The 18,234-nt window shown below is 45.1% G+C and overlaps 1 protein-coding gene across 1 annotated transcript in view; it reads right to left on the bottom strand.

Moving 5' to 3' along the window:
- Window positions 1–9,267: 9,267 nt before the first annotated feature.
- The window catches only part of PITPNB (phosphatidylinositol transfer protein beta), a 61,135-nt gene continuing 52,168 nt past the window's right edge, over window positions 9,268–18,234 (bottom strand). The window contains exons 9-11 of the mRNA XM_016198633.2: window positions 17,603–17,713; window positions 15,875–15,997; window positions 9,268–11,234 (exon numbers count right to left, since the gene is read on the bottom strand). Of these exons, the coding sequence (XP_016054119.1) occupies window positions 11,184–11,234; window positions 15,875–15,997; window positions 17,603–17,713 (285 nt within the window). The 3' untranslated portion in view covers window positions 9,268–11,183. The remainder of the gene's footprint in view (window positions 11,235–15,874; window positions 15,998–17,602; window positions 17,714–18,234) is intronic.

Below are 18,234 nucleotides of genomic sequence, written 5' to 3'. Positions count from 1 at the left end.
GGAGCTTTAGTCCATCCACTCAGACAACCCTGCTGACGGCCACTGCGCCCAGTGGGTTCAAGCCAGCAGGTTCCCTCCCCTGTTAAGGTGATCTCTGGGTTCCTTTTTGCAGCTGCAAACGCGAATCCTCGCATCCACTCACTTTTGCAAGAAGATGATCTCAAGCCAGGCGTGGGACCAGGCCCTGGGTCAACCACAGTGTTTTCAGCCAGATAAAGCCCACCCCAAATGTCCACGTTTGTGCCCACTTTAAACCCACAACCCAGAAAAGAGGAGAGTCTTTCCATCTTTATGATATGATGAGAAAGTAAACTCAGAGGTGAGGAGAGCTGCTGCCCAAGGCAGCGGGGCTACTTGGAAAAAGCTGGGGTTATGCTCAGGTGGCAGGGAGGCAGCTATCACCTGGCTGAGCCCTGCCCAGATTGAGGAGTGAAGGATCGTGGTTCTGAGACCTTCAGGGCCAGACACTGGTTTCCACTCCTCCCCCTTGGCTGAGCCTGTTTCCTGGGCTCCCTGGTCCCCACTACCCAGTCCGGAGACCTCACACTTGAGTGCGCAGCTGTGATTATTTGGGGAGCTGCAGACTTTCAACATTTGAAAGCACTAAGCGATGTTGGGCTTTGATAATCGGGCACAAGGCATCCGGCCTCATGTTCTTTCTGCCTGTAGAAGCGACGATTAAGGAAGAAAGAACAAGGGTGTCCCAGAACGTTCGCAGGCTCAGTCCATTCCATTTTAGAATGTCTTAGGTCTAATTCCTTATCTGTTCCATCTCGGAGCTTTCAAGGTTTTCATTCCCTTAAAAAAATATCCTACATCTAATCCCTGCCCTACTAGAATTTCCTTGATCTGATTTCTAATGAGTCTGCCCCAGAATTCTGGAAAAGTATGCGGGAAACAGGTCTTCCCTCCGTGAATAATCGCTTGTGTCTAATTCCTTCAGTCAGTCTGTTTGCATCTTCGACTGCAGGCCGGGCACAGAGCTGGGAACTGAGAATGCAAAAGTGAGCTGGGCCCAACCCTTCCCTTGAGGATCTCAGGCTCAGAAAGCAAATATTCTACATAAGTCGATGATGACGGTGTTACGTGCTAAATTCATGCAAGATGTTCGGTACATCCACTGTGTGCCAGGCACGTGAGCGAGAGAGCATGGGCCCTGGGGGCACTTGAGGCTTCCTGCTGTGGCTCCCAAGTTCAAGTCGCATCAGAATCACCCATGAAAATGGATCAGAATGCAGAACCCTAGGCCTGAGTCCTCAGAGGATCTCATTCTGGGGTCTGGGGTAGGGCTCAGTAGGGTGACTAACCGTCCCCATCTGCCCAGGTCTGAGGGGTTTCCCTAGGACATAGGACTTCCAGTGCTAAAACCAGGACAGTCCTGAGCAAACTGGAATTGTTGGTGAGTCTGCATTTTTATAATGTCCCGCAAGTGATTCAAACGCAGGTGGTCCAGATGGTCACGTGGGGCCCAGAGAGGAGGCCCTGAGACCCAGTTTTCCCTGGGGTAGGGGGGAAACGTGGCCAGGCTGTGGAGTCCAGAGGTAAAGGAGGTGGGAAGCTTGCAAGGGCAGGGTTGGCAGGCGTGGGTAATCCAGGTAGGGGGACAGGCAAGAGTCCTGGGAGTACAAGCAAGCACCCATGGGGTCCAAGCCCCGGAATCTGCTGACCTGGATGCCTTTCAGTGTGGTGGGCTAGTGTGGGGAGAGGCACAAATGAAAACGGATTGATTAGCTCAGCTGGGTGGAGAAGGCCGAGCCCTTGGATGTCACCCGGCCAAGCTCCCCGCAGCCCCCAGCTGAGCGCAGCTGAGCTACGGCTTCCGTGAGCTGCAGGATATTTGGAATAAACGCTCAGCCTTGGAGAAGTATTAATGAAAATGTCACAGGCACTAAAGTCAAAGCAGATGTGAAGCCGGCTACACGGGCAGACATAGCTGATAAGAACCAGCCCAGGAGAGAAGGAAACCTCTTGAGATTAGGTCAAGGGCAGACCAAAAAAAAAAAAAAAAAAAAAAAGGACATCGGGGGTCCCCCATGGCAACTGGGAGGAACGCTGTGGCTCCTGCAGAACAGGCTGACATTTTTGCGCGGCTGTGTTATATATTGACATCCCGACAGGGCAGCGTGCGGAGGCCTCCACATCAGCAAATAAATATTACGTCTCCATCTTCAACTAAGCAGAGCCGTGGTGCATTCCTATTACTTCATGTGGATTAACCATCTGGAAGTTGAATTGAGCCACGGAGTAAAGAATGGAATCCAATTTTGCATTCACCAAAATAAGCCGTACTAGTCTCAATTTATGGCAGATGGTTATGCAGTCTCAGCGGGCCAAAAAATCTCTCTGCAAAAGAATAAAGTTTATGCCAATTACTGTAATAGGAACCAGCACAACAACTGCGCGGGGTTGACTAAGATCGCAGATATCGCTGTAGAGCCCATAAACTGTGGGGGGCCGGGGGAGCGATGGGGACCCAGTTAATTCATTAAGATAACGCGAGAGAAATGAGGAGCAGAGGTAGTCATAAAACAGAAATATTTCCTAGAGAAGGATGGGAGGGGATCGAGGTGGTGTGGCTCTTGCTGGGCTGGGGCCTCGGCTGGGCTGCAAGCGGGATCGGGGGAATGGTGAGCAGTGAGTTTAAGGGAGACTGACTGCCCGGATGCTCAGTGGGAAAAGTGTGGGAGGAGAGGGGTTAAGTTTTGGGCTTCTCCGAGACAGATCTGTGGAGCGTGGACTAGTGCGTGGCAGGCAGTGGGCAGGCCCTGAGCCTGCATTGGCCAGTGGCACTGGCCCTCCTGGTAGCTGCCCTATGGCAGAGGGAAGATGCTGGCCTAACTGGGTGTCTTTGAGGATATGGTCCCTGGGCTGAGGTCAATGGTTGAACAGGGGAGGGGAAAAGGGCTCCAGGCCCAGAGGACCCTGTGGGCTTTGGTCTCGGAGAACCTGGGACAAGGCAAGAGTGGCTGCAGCAGGCAGGGGAGGAGGTGGGATGGAGAGGGTGTCCAAACCAACACCCAGGGCCCCTCGGGTGCAGCAAGGTTTGTCTCTGTCCTGAGAGCAAAGATGGAAAGACCGATCTACCTTCCTCTGAAAGTCCTTTGGCTGCAGGGAGCTCAGCCTCTTTTTAGCTGAGGGCAGCTTCTTGACCTATGTGCACCCCAGTTTCCTCAAAGATAGGGAAGTGCCATAACCCCTGGCTTCCCGGACAAGGTCAAGGTTGGAACCGTGAGCTGGAGCAGAGGAGGCTTGGGTGGTGGGGAGATTTGCACTCCCCCCTTAGGAGTCGTCCTGCTGGGCCCTCCTGGTCTGCACCTCCTCAGAGACTGGCTTCCACATGACCTGCCCCCCCCACCTGACACCTTGCTAGGGCTGGGGTTCGAGGAAGCGGTTGGTTTGGGGCACATCGGACTATAAAACAAGGTTGCCTGCCTCCTATACAATGTCAGCTCAGCTTTTAAATTTGTTTTTAAATGAAAGGTGCTGGCTTAAAGAACGCTGACATTCAGGGTTAAAAATAGGGTGGCCAACTGTCCCAGTTTTCCCAGGACTGCCCTGGTTTTAGCATCCCAAGTCCAGCCTCCCAGGAAACCCATCCATCCTGGGCGAACTGGGATGGCCAGTCGCCCTAGCTGATTAGTAGGATAACCAAGGGGCAAACCCGGTGCTGGAGAGATTTTTCACGCATTACTTATACATTACTTGTCTCATGACTGCATTCCGTGTTGGTATAATTACCCCAAATCTCCACGGGCAGGACACAGAGGCTCAGAGGGGCCAAGACTTACTAGCTGGCCGTTGCTCAGTAAGTGGACGTGGCAGGCTTGGAATGCAGGCATTGGGTGCCAAAGCCCCCGTGTTCAACGTGGCCTCTCGGAGGGAGATATTGGCAGCGACCAGCTGTAAAACCCAACGGCAGCAGTCATGGTCCCTGAGCTCCACATTCTCTGGTAAGCTGACAAGGAAGGGAACGAAGCTCTTTGCAAGCAACAGTAATCCTACTGTTTCTCTCCTGGCCAGACAACCCTTCCCTGCTCACACAAAGGCCTGAGCAAACACATGGGCCACCATCTCATCCTGGTGGCCCAGAGCCAAGGCTGGGCCAGGCTGGCCCAAGTCATCAATGAAGCCTTCCTCACACACCCCCCCCCAGCACCCCCATCATCCCCAGGAAACTGGGTGCCAGGCAGAGCTCAAACAGCCTGGGGATGCAGAGGACCAACGAAGGGGGAGAATTCCAGGGCAAGTGGGAGAAGCCCCTGCTGGAGGCCCGGCGCTTGCATGTGTGGGGAGCTCGCCAGCCGGAATGCTGACCTCAATCGCACAAGTGGAAAATCTGAGCTTGTAGGGTTGGAAGGGGCCAGGAGGAATCCTGAATCCCACCCTCCAGCCCCCACCCCAGACGGCTTTCTGGCACACGCCTAGGAAGAAGAGTGAGCTCATGGCCCACCAGATGCTGAAAGGAAAAATCTTATCCCCAGTGATAGAAGGCCCTGCTGAGCAGTCGTGTATGGGGAAGTGTTCTCAAGGCCTGTGTGTTACAAAAATAGTCTTAACCAAGATCCTCTTGTACAGTGAGACACTGAAGACAATTCTAAGGGGTGAAGGGTAACTGCCCACAATCCCCGCCACACTAGCAAAACAACTGTGCGGCTCCCTCCAGATGTTCACAGCCCGAGATTTCCTGCAGCTGAGCAGTGACTGCAGTCCTGACTTCTCACGCTGCAGACTGTTTGTATTTCCACACACATTTCAGAATTATGGCTAAATCTTTACTCCCAGGTACCCCAGGGTGACTTACAGAGGAGGGATAGATACAGGGGAGCCGTCACAAAAATCAAGTATGAGGCATGGGCTGGGGGGTTGGATGGGGAAGGGGAAGGAGTCATGTCAGGAAACCCCACCTAAAGAGGCTGCCTCAGTGGGACAGAAAAAGCAACATGGGTGTTTCCTGACACCAGGACTGAGGGGAATTCAACTCTGTGTAGGAAGAAATGTGTTTCTGGCTCCAAGCTCTTGGAAGAATCAATCATGGAAGCTGGCCCCTAAATGGTGTTTAGGAACAGAGGGTGTCCCCAAAAGAATTCTTATCATTATGGCTGCTCCTTACACGGACCCTCAGTAAATGCCACAGGCATGGAACTTTGTGGTTCTGAGAGACAGGGAGGCTCAGTGAGCAGTGGTGATGCCCCACTCTTTAGAGGTCCCCAGGATTATAACCCTGGTGCCACCGCTCTTGGAAATATGACCTAGTAAATTACCCTTATTTGGGCCTCAGTTTCCTCATCTGTAGAGGGAGCTTATAACAGGATCTACCTTTACTGAGTGGTCATGAAGATCAGAGGCGGCCACTGATTTCTGTGTTTCTGTGTTGTGCTTAGAACAGTGCCTGACATAATGCTATAAAGCGTTGGCTTTGGGATGGAAGAATCTAAAAGCAGAGATTGGCAAACTATGACCCTTGGCCCAAACCCAGCCCACCATGTTTTTGTGTAAATAAAGTTTTATTGGGACACAACCACACCCATTTGTTTACATAACCTCTATAGCTGCTTTCAAGCTCCAAAGGCAGAGCTGAGTATTTGCAAGAGAGACTGCATGTCCCACAAAGTCCAAAATATTTACTATACGGCCCTTTGCAGAGTTTGCCAAGCCCTGACCTAAGTGAATGGCCTGGGTGATGTCTACGCAGGGCTGTTCTGGGCCCAATCCTGAGCCTCCCTCCAGCCTTACTTGGGAGGAGTCTGTCGCACTGCACAGTGCCTCTCTGGGAGTGACATTTTGGAGTGATGGCTACAGAGCACCATGGATGGGAGACATGCCCAGGACATCTCGGCAGGGCTGCTGGGGCCCTGGGAAAGCGGAGGCGGCTCTGAGAGAACATGCCATCAGTATTCTGGGCGGCAGGGAGCCAGCGTGCAATGGGATGCCCAGAGGCGAAGCTTTTGTTTAGCACATACATTAACAAACACCGTAAGCCACTCCTCCGTTCCACTTCATGAGCCTCCCTCGGTCTGGAGCGCAAGGCAGTTCTGCTCGGGACTCATTAGCAGGTGGTGTCAGAATATATACGGGATCAACGCGGCCGAGGCAGTCACGGAGCTTGGCTGCCTCTCGGAATTCAAGGAGTAAACAGATTCGACCCAAGGTCGAGTGTCCCTGACTCGGGGAAACTCTGGGGTGATTTTCTAGGCAAAGACCCGGCCTTCCCGTGCCCCGTTGGGAGCCGCGAAGCCAAGCTCAGGCTAACACGTTAGCAGTGGTAAACTGCAATCGTGGGCTATGTATAGGACATCTATGAGCGTTTGCACAAGGACAGCATTTAGTTTAACAGCCACAGATGGTATTTTCTGGACAACAGACGTATAGTAAAGCAAAATACGCCAATTGAGAAGAGCCTGGCCAGCCAGCATTATCTGAGCCTATTTCATACAGCACCAGCTTTTGTTAGCCCATCACCGCTCTCTACCCTTCAACTTCTGGTTGGTGCTGGTTGGGAGTCTAATGGCAAAGTGCAGCGACTGTCTTCCTACGCTTAGGGCCCTTCCCAAGGACAACATACAGGTCACAGGCAGCAGAGAGACCGGCTCAGTCCCTTTCACTCATGCCTGGCCCTCCAATGGCCAAGATGGGGACGAGCATCTCTGGCTCCACTTTATAGACAGGAACGAGGCTCTGTCGTCGGGTTTCGGCTGCACTGGCCTTTTGGGCCTTAGGGAGCCATTCAGGTGTTCTGGCAGGGGTGCAGTGCGACCAGGGGTGTTCTAGAAAGTCACCTCTGGCTGACGCCGATTGTTATCATGCTCTAGTCCAGGGCTTGGCAAACTATAGCCTCACCAGCCCAATCCGGCCCACTACCTGTTTGTGTAAATAAAGTTTTATCAGAACAGACATGCTTCTACGTTTATGTGTTGTCTATGGCTGTTTCTGCATTACAAGGGGAGAGCTGTGGCCTACCTATCATTTTACAGGTTTGTGGACCCCTGCCCTAGATGAGAGGCCAGCTCCTCATAGCATGGCTTAGACCAGGACACACAAAAGCAATAGGACTTCACAGGCATTTGGGGACACTTTTAAGACGCAGCGAGCAACTAGGATTCTGGCTTAGGCAGCACCGCCTGTGAGGCAATTAACTGATGGGAGAAGCTAGTACACTTGGGGGAAGGTGGGAAAATGGATTGGTTTCAGGCTCCTCTCGTTTGAAGAGCCTACCAAAGCTCTGGTTTGGGTATCTGGAAAGCGAGGAGGAAATGCAGACCTGGAGCTCCCTCCTCTGTTCTCTCATTGTACTTTGTACTATTAGCAGCCAGAACTTCACCTCCTGTTGCAGCTAGTTGTCAGGCTTCTGAGGGCAGAAATTAGATCTTAAGATGTTTTTGGTTATACTTTCCTCTCCTCTAACCCCAGACTCAAAAAGGTAGGGAGGTACACGATATGGGCAAACAGAGCAGTTTCAAAGTTTTCATCGGGGAAGATGACTTTTGGGTATAAGTGTGACTCCTGTCCATGAGTTCCCAAGCTAAGTTGGGATGCAAACCATACATAACAAAAGATGTCATCTATTAACCAAGGCAGCTTAGTCTGTAAGAGCCAATGAGGTTGAGGACTGCTGCAGAGGTCACTCCAGGTGAAGGAAGGCGGTGTGGAAAGTGGCACTTGGCTTTGAAGAATGGGTAGAAACCTGATTACTTGGAGAGAAAGCAGAGTTCTCAATGATCTTCCAGGAAGAGCAGGGATTCTTAGCTCTCTCTGCCTGTCCTTTGCAAACAGGGAACAGAACCCAAGCTACAGAAAGGCAACTGGTGGGCAACTTATTTTTAAAGGCTCCCCACATGATTCTAAGGTACAGCCAGGGTTGAGAACCTCTCTGGTTTACATGAGCTGAAGTTTTGCAAACCAGTAGCCTATCATAACAAAATAAACCCTCAAGATATGGGAGCCCACAGATGCAGTCTGGAGACAATGAGAAGCCTGGCTAGGATGAAGGACACATTCTAACTCATGAACTAACTCTGGGAGATGCACGAGGAAGCAGAGGCTCCCCACGCAACCCCCTCCAGGGAGTGCAAGCAATCTTGAAGGAGTGGGAGAAACAATTACTTCTGCATTCCTTTCAAACAATAAAAGATGTCTTGTAACACGGTACTTCCAAAAGGAAAGAGGCGATGAACATCCAAGTGTCAGGTGTCCAAAACTGGTTTTGGGAGGCAGCTCAAGAATATCTGCAATTTCTACTTTTCCTAATCCAATCTGGTTGAAGAAATGGTTTCGAAGGGACTGCTGTTGCTTACTATTTCCAAGTCAGAAAGCGAAACCCCAAATGGCACTGGCCAGGCTCCTAGGAAGCACTCCCCATCAGCAGAAGTTCCAAGCTCAGCGGGACAACCTTTAACCTGTCCCCTAGCACTTTCCCTCTCTCTCATCATGTGAAGTCCCAAGCTCTAAAACTGCCTGTGAGGGTAACTTGAAAAACTCAGTTTGTATCCACTGAACTCCATCTCTTAACACAGTGGCATTCTCGGGTCTGAAGGACTAAGAACAGTCAGAAGGTTCTCCCACCAAACGGTTAAGAACAAGGCATTTCATGCTGACGTCGTCAGCTCGGCTGCAGAGGGATGGACAAATCAACTGTAAGTGCTCAGACTGCTGAACACATGGATAGACTGCCGGTGTGAATGGAAACACTGTCTGAAATACAACACTGAGAAAATTACCTCGGAAAACGATCACAAGAACACCCCGGAAATTTAACATTATACATTAAGTACATCCACATAGTTGGCCACCTCTCTGAAGGTTGAGCAGCTCTAGAATGTAAGCTGGAACCCCGAGAAAGATAGTTGTTACATGTCCAAAAACAGCAGTCCTGAAAGAGGAGAGGTAAAACAAAGCAAAATCCTTACTGAGTGCTTTTAAAAATACTATGGGTTTTCTGTATTTTTCCCCTTTAAAAATAATTTTTAAAAAGCCTCTGAGGCTAATAATAAATAATCCTTCTTTAGTTTGCTGCTCAGCTTTTAAAGACAGAAAATTACTTAAAAAGCCAAATGTAACAAGTTAATATGGCACAGGCTCATTTCAAGAATAGGAGTTAGCAATTAAATAATAAAATAAAATAAAAAAGCAAAAAAAACCATTTTTTTCTTTATTTTTCCCAGAGTGGCAATGCTGCAAATGAGAGAATTCTTGAAAGGAGAGCAGAGAAGCGGTCTTGCAGTGCTCTGAAGCAGACGTGGCATCAGGGAAACAACCACTCAAGCACACAAGTGGCATTTTGTGATCAAATTTATTTTTTGTTTAAATTTCATTTACTTTGTTTTACTGTAATTTACACAAGAGACTGCCAAGTAAACTAGATATTTTACATTCACCACACATTCCCTCAAATCTCCACAGTTGTTAGAAAAACATTAAAATCCATGCGTTGGGCTCTCATTTCCATGTGCGCCCCAGCTCCCAACGATGCTACAGATGCCAGCGAGAGTTAAGTTCATTAAGAGGGAGGACTAGACTCTTTATTTCACAAAATTAGCAATAATCTTCCTCGCATCAAACATTTTGCAGACAATGATTATGCGTTGACAAAACCTATCTTACAACAGTGCTCAGAGAGTAAACATCAGTCTTGATCCTGAGTACACAGAGGACATACGCAATGTGGTTTTGTAGCCGAGGAGAAGCGCACCACAATGCAGAAGACATCCTTGTCTGAGTCACTACGATCACTTCAGTGGGGACACATGACATGTGCGAAAGTGGGGGGAGCAGGACTGTCAGCAAATCAGATTACTAATGTGATGTGACTACAGGGGCTGGTGTGTTGTAGGAGGGACGGGACGTTAAAGAGGACAGTTTGTAACCTGAAGGCTTCAACAGTATCATTCTATTCAAGCTTCCAGGACTGACAGGAGAAAAACTGGATTGGGACAAAGCAAGCTGATAAAATTCATACCTAGCTGTCCTTCCTTTCTTTAAAACAAAAAGGTGGCAGCAGCTTCTAACAGGCATTTTCATGATGTTTATTCAGGGTCTGTTCCAATGACATCCTACTTGAAAGCACAGCCAAATGGGTGGAGGTGCACTGGCCCCTCAGCAGGGCCTCCTAATTGTGTGCAGGCAAACTCATGCTGCCTCTTAAATTCTTCCTATTTCAAAGTCAGTATCTCCTCCTTAAAGTGTGTTGCAACACGAAAAGAGCAAAACACCGTCACTATCTATAGTCTATCGTGTAAGCTGTGAGGAATCTAGATCATTTGCATAGTTTCCAAGCTGTAATTTTAGAAAACAGTCTCTTCTAAAACAAGACTCGTGGAAGCAGTGCACTTCCCATGTTCCTGAACAGCCTACAATGCTATTAATTTCTTCATCAACTTCTTTGTTTGCCTAACAGGAGCCTGAAAATTGTATAGTGTTTATTATACATCACAAACCATCATCTCTGTTTTTTGCTAAGTCTGATGTAGAAAAATACTTGAAATTTAAAATACAAAAATCCAATAAAAACTGGATTTTTCTTTTAAAAGGATTTTGTCCCTCAGGGCAAACAAGTAAAAACTGGCCTATAACTTTACTCCTTACTGATAGATATTGTCCAATTTGGCTGTAAGATAATAACCGTCCAGAAATAAATCGTTATATATACACTCAGCATTTACATTCCAGATTCATTGGAATACCAATAGATTTTGAATAAATTTTTCTGTGGGAGTCTGTTGCTTATGAGACTAAAATAAAAATTTTAAGAGACCGATTTAAAAGAACAGAAAAGTAATAGAAGGCTATATATATTATATATATATATTGGTCCACAACTTGACATTTATGAAACATACCAGCTAGTATTACACTGCAGTCAATTTAATTTGTCCATTAATGGTATTACTCTGATTATTAAAATCTGTTTCAGGTATAGATACTGAAAATATTTTCTTTTGCATTCTTGACGAAGATAGGTACAGTACTTTGGAGAAATTGTACTAATCCCTTGTAGGTTTATATGTACATATATACACAAGTGTGTGTATTCTGATCTGTAGCTCTACATGCGTTTTATATACAGCTACAGACACACACACACACACAAACATATATATACACGTGGCTGGGAACCTGTGCATGTGAATACATAATCACAAGCACATGTCTGGGAAACACCAACACTGCAGGATACTGGTCAGTTTTCTTCACTCATCACTGGCTGCACTTGTTCCCCTCACTTGACCTTGATTACGTAACTGCAAGGAAAGTGAAAGGAGTGCAATGTGTTAAAATTCAGAGAGATGCAAAAAATGTTTCAGACAATAGCTTGATGCACACATTCTCCTGGAAAAAACCCTCAATGTATTAAAACTTTTGACAGAACATGGACCCCAACTACTGCACTTAAAAAATTTAACCTCTTGAAGATTTTAGTCTAACATGTTGACATAACATCAGAGGGAAAATAAATTAGAAGCAAATATAAATCACAGAAACTTAGAAGAACTTAATAAAAATAATAACCTGAAATTTTTTTTTAATGGAAAACTCAATTTAAAGAAAGGGCTTTGGGGGATCCTGGCAAGGGTTATTCATCCTTATTAGGTACAACTACTTCTCTTCACTACTGAACACATCATGTCTCCCATGTCTTATAATTAAAGAGCAGGTATCACATGTAAGGGGGCAGCAAGAACTACAGTGGAGTGAGAAGTGTTCTGTCTTGTGCTTTTCCTCGACAGACCCCATAGTTTACTATTAACAAATGACAAAAGTGTACAGTCAATTTTTGTTTACTCACACTGGTTTCAATGTGTGGGGTAGATTTTGAGGCTCTTTTATCCCCTCTAGGAAAATCTTTAATTTGAGCAAATAAATTTGTGTTAAGAGGATTAAGACCCTAGAAATGTTTTACATTGTAAATGAAAACCGAAGTACATTTACGCATATTAAAGCTAACTATAAAGATAATTGAAGAGCATACATAAAGGAAGACTTTCTGGTGTTCAGAAAAAAAATTCAACTAAAACGAATTATTGAGGTTGGCCCTTATAGTGTGGGATAAAAGATCTTTGACTTAAAATGCTTTAAGATATTTCCCTACTAACCACAAAAGGTCATACTGAGAAATAATTGGTCAATTAACTGGCTATTGATGAAAAATCAGCTGCCTTCTAGGACAATGCCATGTGATGGATAAGTGCACTCGACAGGCAGCTGGTTTCTAACCCAGTAACACTTAGACGTAGTTCGTGATTACTAAATCCAACCTGTTCCATTTTTACAGAACAGTAACTCCAGTTCACTGTCAATTTCTAAAATATAATCTCTTAAATTCTAAAAATTAAACCACATTTAACAGTCTCTCCTCAGCAAGTTAACTACCCATTACCAAAAAGGTATTGGTTTTTAAATATCCTTTTTACCCAGATCTTCACTTACACAGTTTGATATTGTCTCTGACCCTACAGGGGACTCATCTAGACATCAGCAGCCGACGTGCCTCGGACGGAACCCTTCTTACGCATCTAAACGTAAAATAAAATCATGAGCTGCTGAAATCACAGACTACATTGGGTTAGTAAGCAAGGGGAGAAAAAAGTATCTAGAAGAGATTGGGAAGTGACCACTGCCTATTTATAACCATTTCACATAGAGAATGAAGTTCTGAGGCCCGTTTAGTAATCTTGGTCTAAAGAAAATCTTGCAAATGGACTTTCTTACACAGCATAAAAAATGTGTATCTATTCTTGAATCTAGGAAACAAAAGCCTGCGGACTGATGATGTGAAATTATCAAAGACAGCCAAGGGTAAATGAACTGTTCACCAACAGGAGGTGAGATGGTCTGGCTCATATTGTTATAGTCCCAGGCCAGACAGGAAGCCATGAGGAATGGCCACCTCTGCTGCTTTTGAGACTAGGGTCCCTCACAGGAGTTCTTTATGGGAAGTTTACTGAAAAGAGGTAAGTGGAAAGGAAAAACAAGTGAGCACAGGAACAATGTATGAGAAACAATGAAAAACAGACACAGATGCATCAGAAAGGACAGGCATTCACAACAATAGCCTACAGACAATTTTAAAAACTCAATGAGAAAATTAAGCAAAAGAATGGATAGAAAGGAACAAATGCAATAAACACACTTCTAAAACTCAACCCTTCTCCCCCACCCCATGGCAGTGCCAGTTGAGAACAAACACAAAAGGTTTGCCCAAAGTATTCTTTCAGTTGCTGAGCCTAAACCCAGGATTTCTCTGCAGGATTACAGGCAGTGGCATTCCTCTCATGCCTAACCTCTCAAGATGCTATTCCTTCTCTCCAGGGCCAAAAGACATTTGAAAGAAATCCAATTCTTAAATATTTGCAAATTAAAAAGAGAATTACAATGTATCAAATTCTATCACAAGGTGTCAGGAAACAGGACCTGAAGAAAGGGGGAAATTCCTCTGTGGTAAAGAGGACTTGAAAATGTTAAGCCTCTTTAGGAGGCACGTGCTTTCTGCGGAGGCGGTTTCACCTACAGGCATGATATGCCCAGATTCTGAAGATGCTCACGGACCAACTGTTAGGACTCAAGAGTAGCAATGTGATGTGGAATAGAGCATTCCCCAATGACCTAGAGCAAAATAACTGAAATGGGATTTTTATGTTAAGATGATCAGTACTTAATGCTGAAATTTGCCTTAAAATGTTGAAATATGTACCCCCAACCCTGAACCAATGATAGGTTCCTACCAACTTCTTGGGGGAATTAGGTTGAGTCATATGGATACAATAGATGATAGCTTCTAATAACTTGGGCTTCTGTGAAACTACCTGCCTATCTTACACCTTTTCAAGTGCAATTGCCAGCTCACAAATAATTGCCTTGCAGGGAGCAGCAGCTGAGACTGCAGACCCACTGCCATAGGTGGGAGCGAGAGTCATCACCTCCTTGTAGGGCTCTCATGTTGACACTGGGGCTGTCCTGTGTTCAAGTATCAGGAGACTAAACTTGTGAGGGAAGCAGGAGTACTTCCCTGGGGTCTCAGCCAAGGTCTGTTCAAGGGGTGAGAGATAGACAGGGTTCAGAGCCCAAACCACGGAGGGCTCCATCCATCACTTCAACTGTGACCACTCTTCCTCACGTATGGACACCTCTTTAGCATAAAAATCAAAACCAAAAAAGCCTCCTTCCTGAGAGGTCAAATCAATAAAAAGAAGTCTGTTTTGTTTTATCTTGGTGTTGGTAAATCACTTTTGGAGATGCCAAGGCTGTACCATGAGTTTAGTGAGAATGAGAGTAACCATGCTGCTTTCTGTTTAATGTTCGGCTGACCGCAGTTGCTCAAAAAGGCCAGAGACAGAGCCAGCAGGTAATGCTGGGGCCTGGAGCACCGGGAGGAAGCGAAACCAGGCAAGGCAGGGGAAAAGGGATTCAAACCGAGTGGTGGTGGGTGCTTCTAAGAGAAGGGCACCTGGTTCTTGAGTAAGGGAAGACAGAAGCGGGTGAGAGGCAGGCAAAGAAAGACAGGACATACCCATGACTTACTCCTGCCTGTTTAAATATTTTGACTGGGCCAGCCTAAAAATAAGGTCATAAGGGAGAGTCTTCCATGCTTGCCATTCGATCACCCCATTCCCAAGATCCAGAACTCAAGAGTCAGGCCAGTAGTAGGAGAAACTGATGTCTAAGAGGCTTCCACTGGCTGGCCTAGAAACCGAATCCCAATTTATATTGTTTAATCTATGGGAAATCATGTTCCAAATTTCAAAAAATTAACTTAAAAACTTTTGGAACAAAATCCATTCATAAGTTGGAGACGGCCTGAAGTTTACTTTATGTGTAAGATAAGGTTAAAACATTTATTGCCTTATAAAGAAAGTATGTCCTAGCCCTCTCAGAAGGTTTGTATAAAGCTAATTAGAAGCAGATCTGCCGTAATCACCAAAAGTAAGCAATTTTAAACAGATTCTTTACGATGCTCTGTGCCAGACAAATAGATTTCTTTCTGTGCCAAAGAACCTGATTTGCTGCCACTCTCCTATGATTAAATGGAGTTCCTGCCTCACACATAGGCGTTTGTCAAACACTCTCGCCTTCAGGGCTTCCAAAACTGAAACTGCTGGCAGGACTCGAGATGACTGCATGGAAACCACTAGCCTACCCTGGACATTCCTTGGGTTCATTTCTCCCGTGGGGCCTCACTTCCAACTGAGAAGTGCAGCGCAGAGCAAGAGCAAAAGCAAAAGCAAGAGGAAGTTGGGGAAGAATCTGTCCCTGGGAGAAATGGGGTGCTCAGGCACGGAAGGGCCTGCTCACTGGTGGTGAGGAGCTGGGGTGGGCTTTAACTTTGAAACATGGCCAGCTAACCTCCAGCCCAAGGATTACCTGTATTTGTGCCTAAAGCTTTATTAAAAAGAAGTAAGATTCACTGCTAGTTGTGGGAGGGAAGGAGGCTTTTCTGGAATCAGTGATAATACCACTCCTCTTATCTTTTCTACAGAAGAGGGAACTAGGACCTCCGGTGCTAACGTTAGTAACTTACTATGACAGCAAAATGAGCCAAAGGCAACTTGGCCTGATAAAGTGGGTGTCTAAAAAGGCTATGAACCAGATTCCATCACAGAGAACTAATGCATAAAAAGGAATTAAGCAATCCACTGAACATCTTACAGGTAACAAATTCTAAATCAAGAAAGCTCTAGTCTACTTTTATGAAAAGATGCTCAACAAGAGAGAAATCAGAACACTTGAAGAGATATTAGTGCCTGAGAAACTCGACTCTGAGGAGGGTATATAGATGAAGGAACGGCTTCTAATACTCTTCTTAATTCTAAGTCTATACTTACTAAGCACACACACAGTACTAGAGAGGAAAAATTAGAGAATTTCCACAAACAAGAAGTCTTACTGTTTCTAGTTCTTTCTGAGTTTCATCTTCCATTCGCCTAATATCTTCCATTGTCAGATCAATCCACTTGTCAATCCAACAAAAAAGCTGGCGATGAAAGTTTGTAAATATCCTTTTTTCTTGCTTTTAAAACAAAGAAGAAAAGTAGTGTAAGATGGTAAAACTCTTAAGATTAACGACACATTAACTTTATATGTCCCAATTAACACGTGAAATTGATATACACTTGGTTTGAAAAGACTATGCCGATTAGTGGAAATCTTAATTTCACACTATTACAACATTTTGTAAAACAAGATAAAGATTTCCCTGTGGAATGTGAAACAACCTCTCCTTGCGAAGGAAGTATGATTTACCAGAAACTGAAAAACACGTGTTGTGTACATTCTAATCCTGCATAAACTCCTGCTGGACTCGATTCATTATACTTTTCTAAATGTCAATCACCAAAGGTCAACTCAATTTCTTTTGTTGTAAAACTACCATCCTTAACTTCTCTGCAGTTCAAAGAAATACTGTGAGGAGGGATACAACAACATTCTGAAAGAGGAGTTCTGGGTTCTTGGAATAAGTTTTATTAAATTGAGAATTATTACATACCCTCCAGAGTTAATTTTTCTACTCTGTTACTGCCCATATATATATATATATATATATATATACATAAACATATATAGTATATGTATATATAAATAAACCATATGTATAATCAGTGATTTTAATTGCTAGATTAAGTTTTATTAAGCTTTCCAAGGAGAGAGAAAAGTGAGTACTTCAGTATTTTTGTATACTCAACTTCTCCATTTTTTTCCCATGAACAGAAGGGACTTCATCAATTATATGTGTGACTTCTATTTATCAGAACTAGATTGTTCATCTATTATGATGATCCTAGAGGAAAGAAGGAAGCCAATATTTACAGAGTGCCTCCTGTGGGCCAACTGCAAGCAGGCCCAAGAATAACCAGTTTCCAGACTTTACGATCCTTTTTTTTTTTTAAAGTGTGAGAGCAGTTACAGTTTAAAAGCAAAACATTATGGTGAAACTCCCCCACCACAACCAGTGTGGGTTCAGAGATATAAAGGGGACTTCTTTATCGTGATAATGGGATAAACATTCACCCTACAGGAAAAGTAAACACCGAAGAACTTTCCATATTCCTCGTGTGCTTACAACCATGTATACTTTTATACAACTGCAATTCTCTCCTCTTTCTCCTCAATTGTCCCTGTTGCTTTCACTTCAATAAAGAAGTCATAAACCCTAGGTTCAGGGTGTAACTACTCTCAGCGAGGATCCCTAAAGAAGATGCCACAGGAGAGCACAAAGTATACAAGAAAGTGTATGTTGGGAGAGATCTGTGGAAGGGGTGAGGGGAGCTGAGCTGGGACGAAGAAGAGCCTCAGCAGGTGAGGCCTGGCCTCTCCCTCCAGCCAATGCTGAGACCCCAGGTCCCCCTGGGGACATGCTGTATGTGGAAAAGGCTCTCTACAGAAGAGCTGGGCAACCCATCAGGAAAGCACTCGGAACAGAAAAGGCTCTTCCCTAAAACAGGCTCCTTAAAACCTGTGCTGGCCTCTGACTGTGCTGTTTCCTAGGAGAAAAAGAAGGGCAGAGAGGAATGATGCAGGAACAATAATTTTTATCTCAAGAGAAATAAAACAGTGGTAAGTAGCTACCTCAAATCTTAGCCTAAATTTCAGTCACTGCATTTTGAACAGACTTTACCTTCTGAATGAAGTTTTCTACTTTGCTTTGCAGCCCCCACCACTTGAATTTGATGGTCACCAGCTTATAGGCACACATCTGAGGACAGTCAGGGTTGTTTGCCAGCTCCTTCTAGATGAGGAACAATGAAAAGGAGAAATTGCGACTTAAATATTTATGTTTTGATTAAAACTGACTGCTGTGTAACGACATCACAGACTTGCATGAAGAAAATTACAATCTCATATAGGTGTTTAATTCAGATATTTGGAAATTTGAAATCATTTTAGCAAAAGTAGCAGTATTCCCCTGCTGCAAACTCTCCTTCCACAGACGAAGTTACTTCCTGACTCTCCAGTTTAATAGGCGCATTGCTGTCTCAAATTACACTATTCAGATTTCATATTAAACACCAGATTCTATTCACATCTTATCAATAGTGAGCCTTTAATACATAAGTGTTCTCATAAAGCCATTATTGTACTCCCACCATGAATGTGCTGAGGCACAATACGAAGCGATGAAGTTAGTTGTCTTCTGCATCCTCAAACACTGGCAAGTGGCACGGCAGTGTTTTATTAACTGAGGTGTTCTCAATGGAAGGGGAGTATACAAGGGGATGTACAGCAAATGTGATCTACATCAAGTCTCCA

The sequence above is a fragment of the Miniopterus natalensis genome, chromosome 20 (assembly GCF_054644295.1).
Source record: "Miniopterus natalensis isolate mMinNat1 chromosome 20, mMinNat1.hap1, whole genome shotgun sequence".
NCBI classification, from domain to species: Eukaryota; Metazoa; Chordata; class Mammalia; order Chiroptera; family Miniopteridae; genus Miniopterus; species Miniopterus natalensis.
This window is presented reverse-complemented; position numbering and strand designations above follow the sequence as displayed.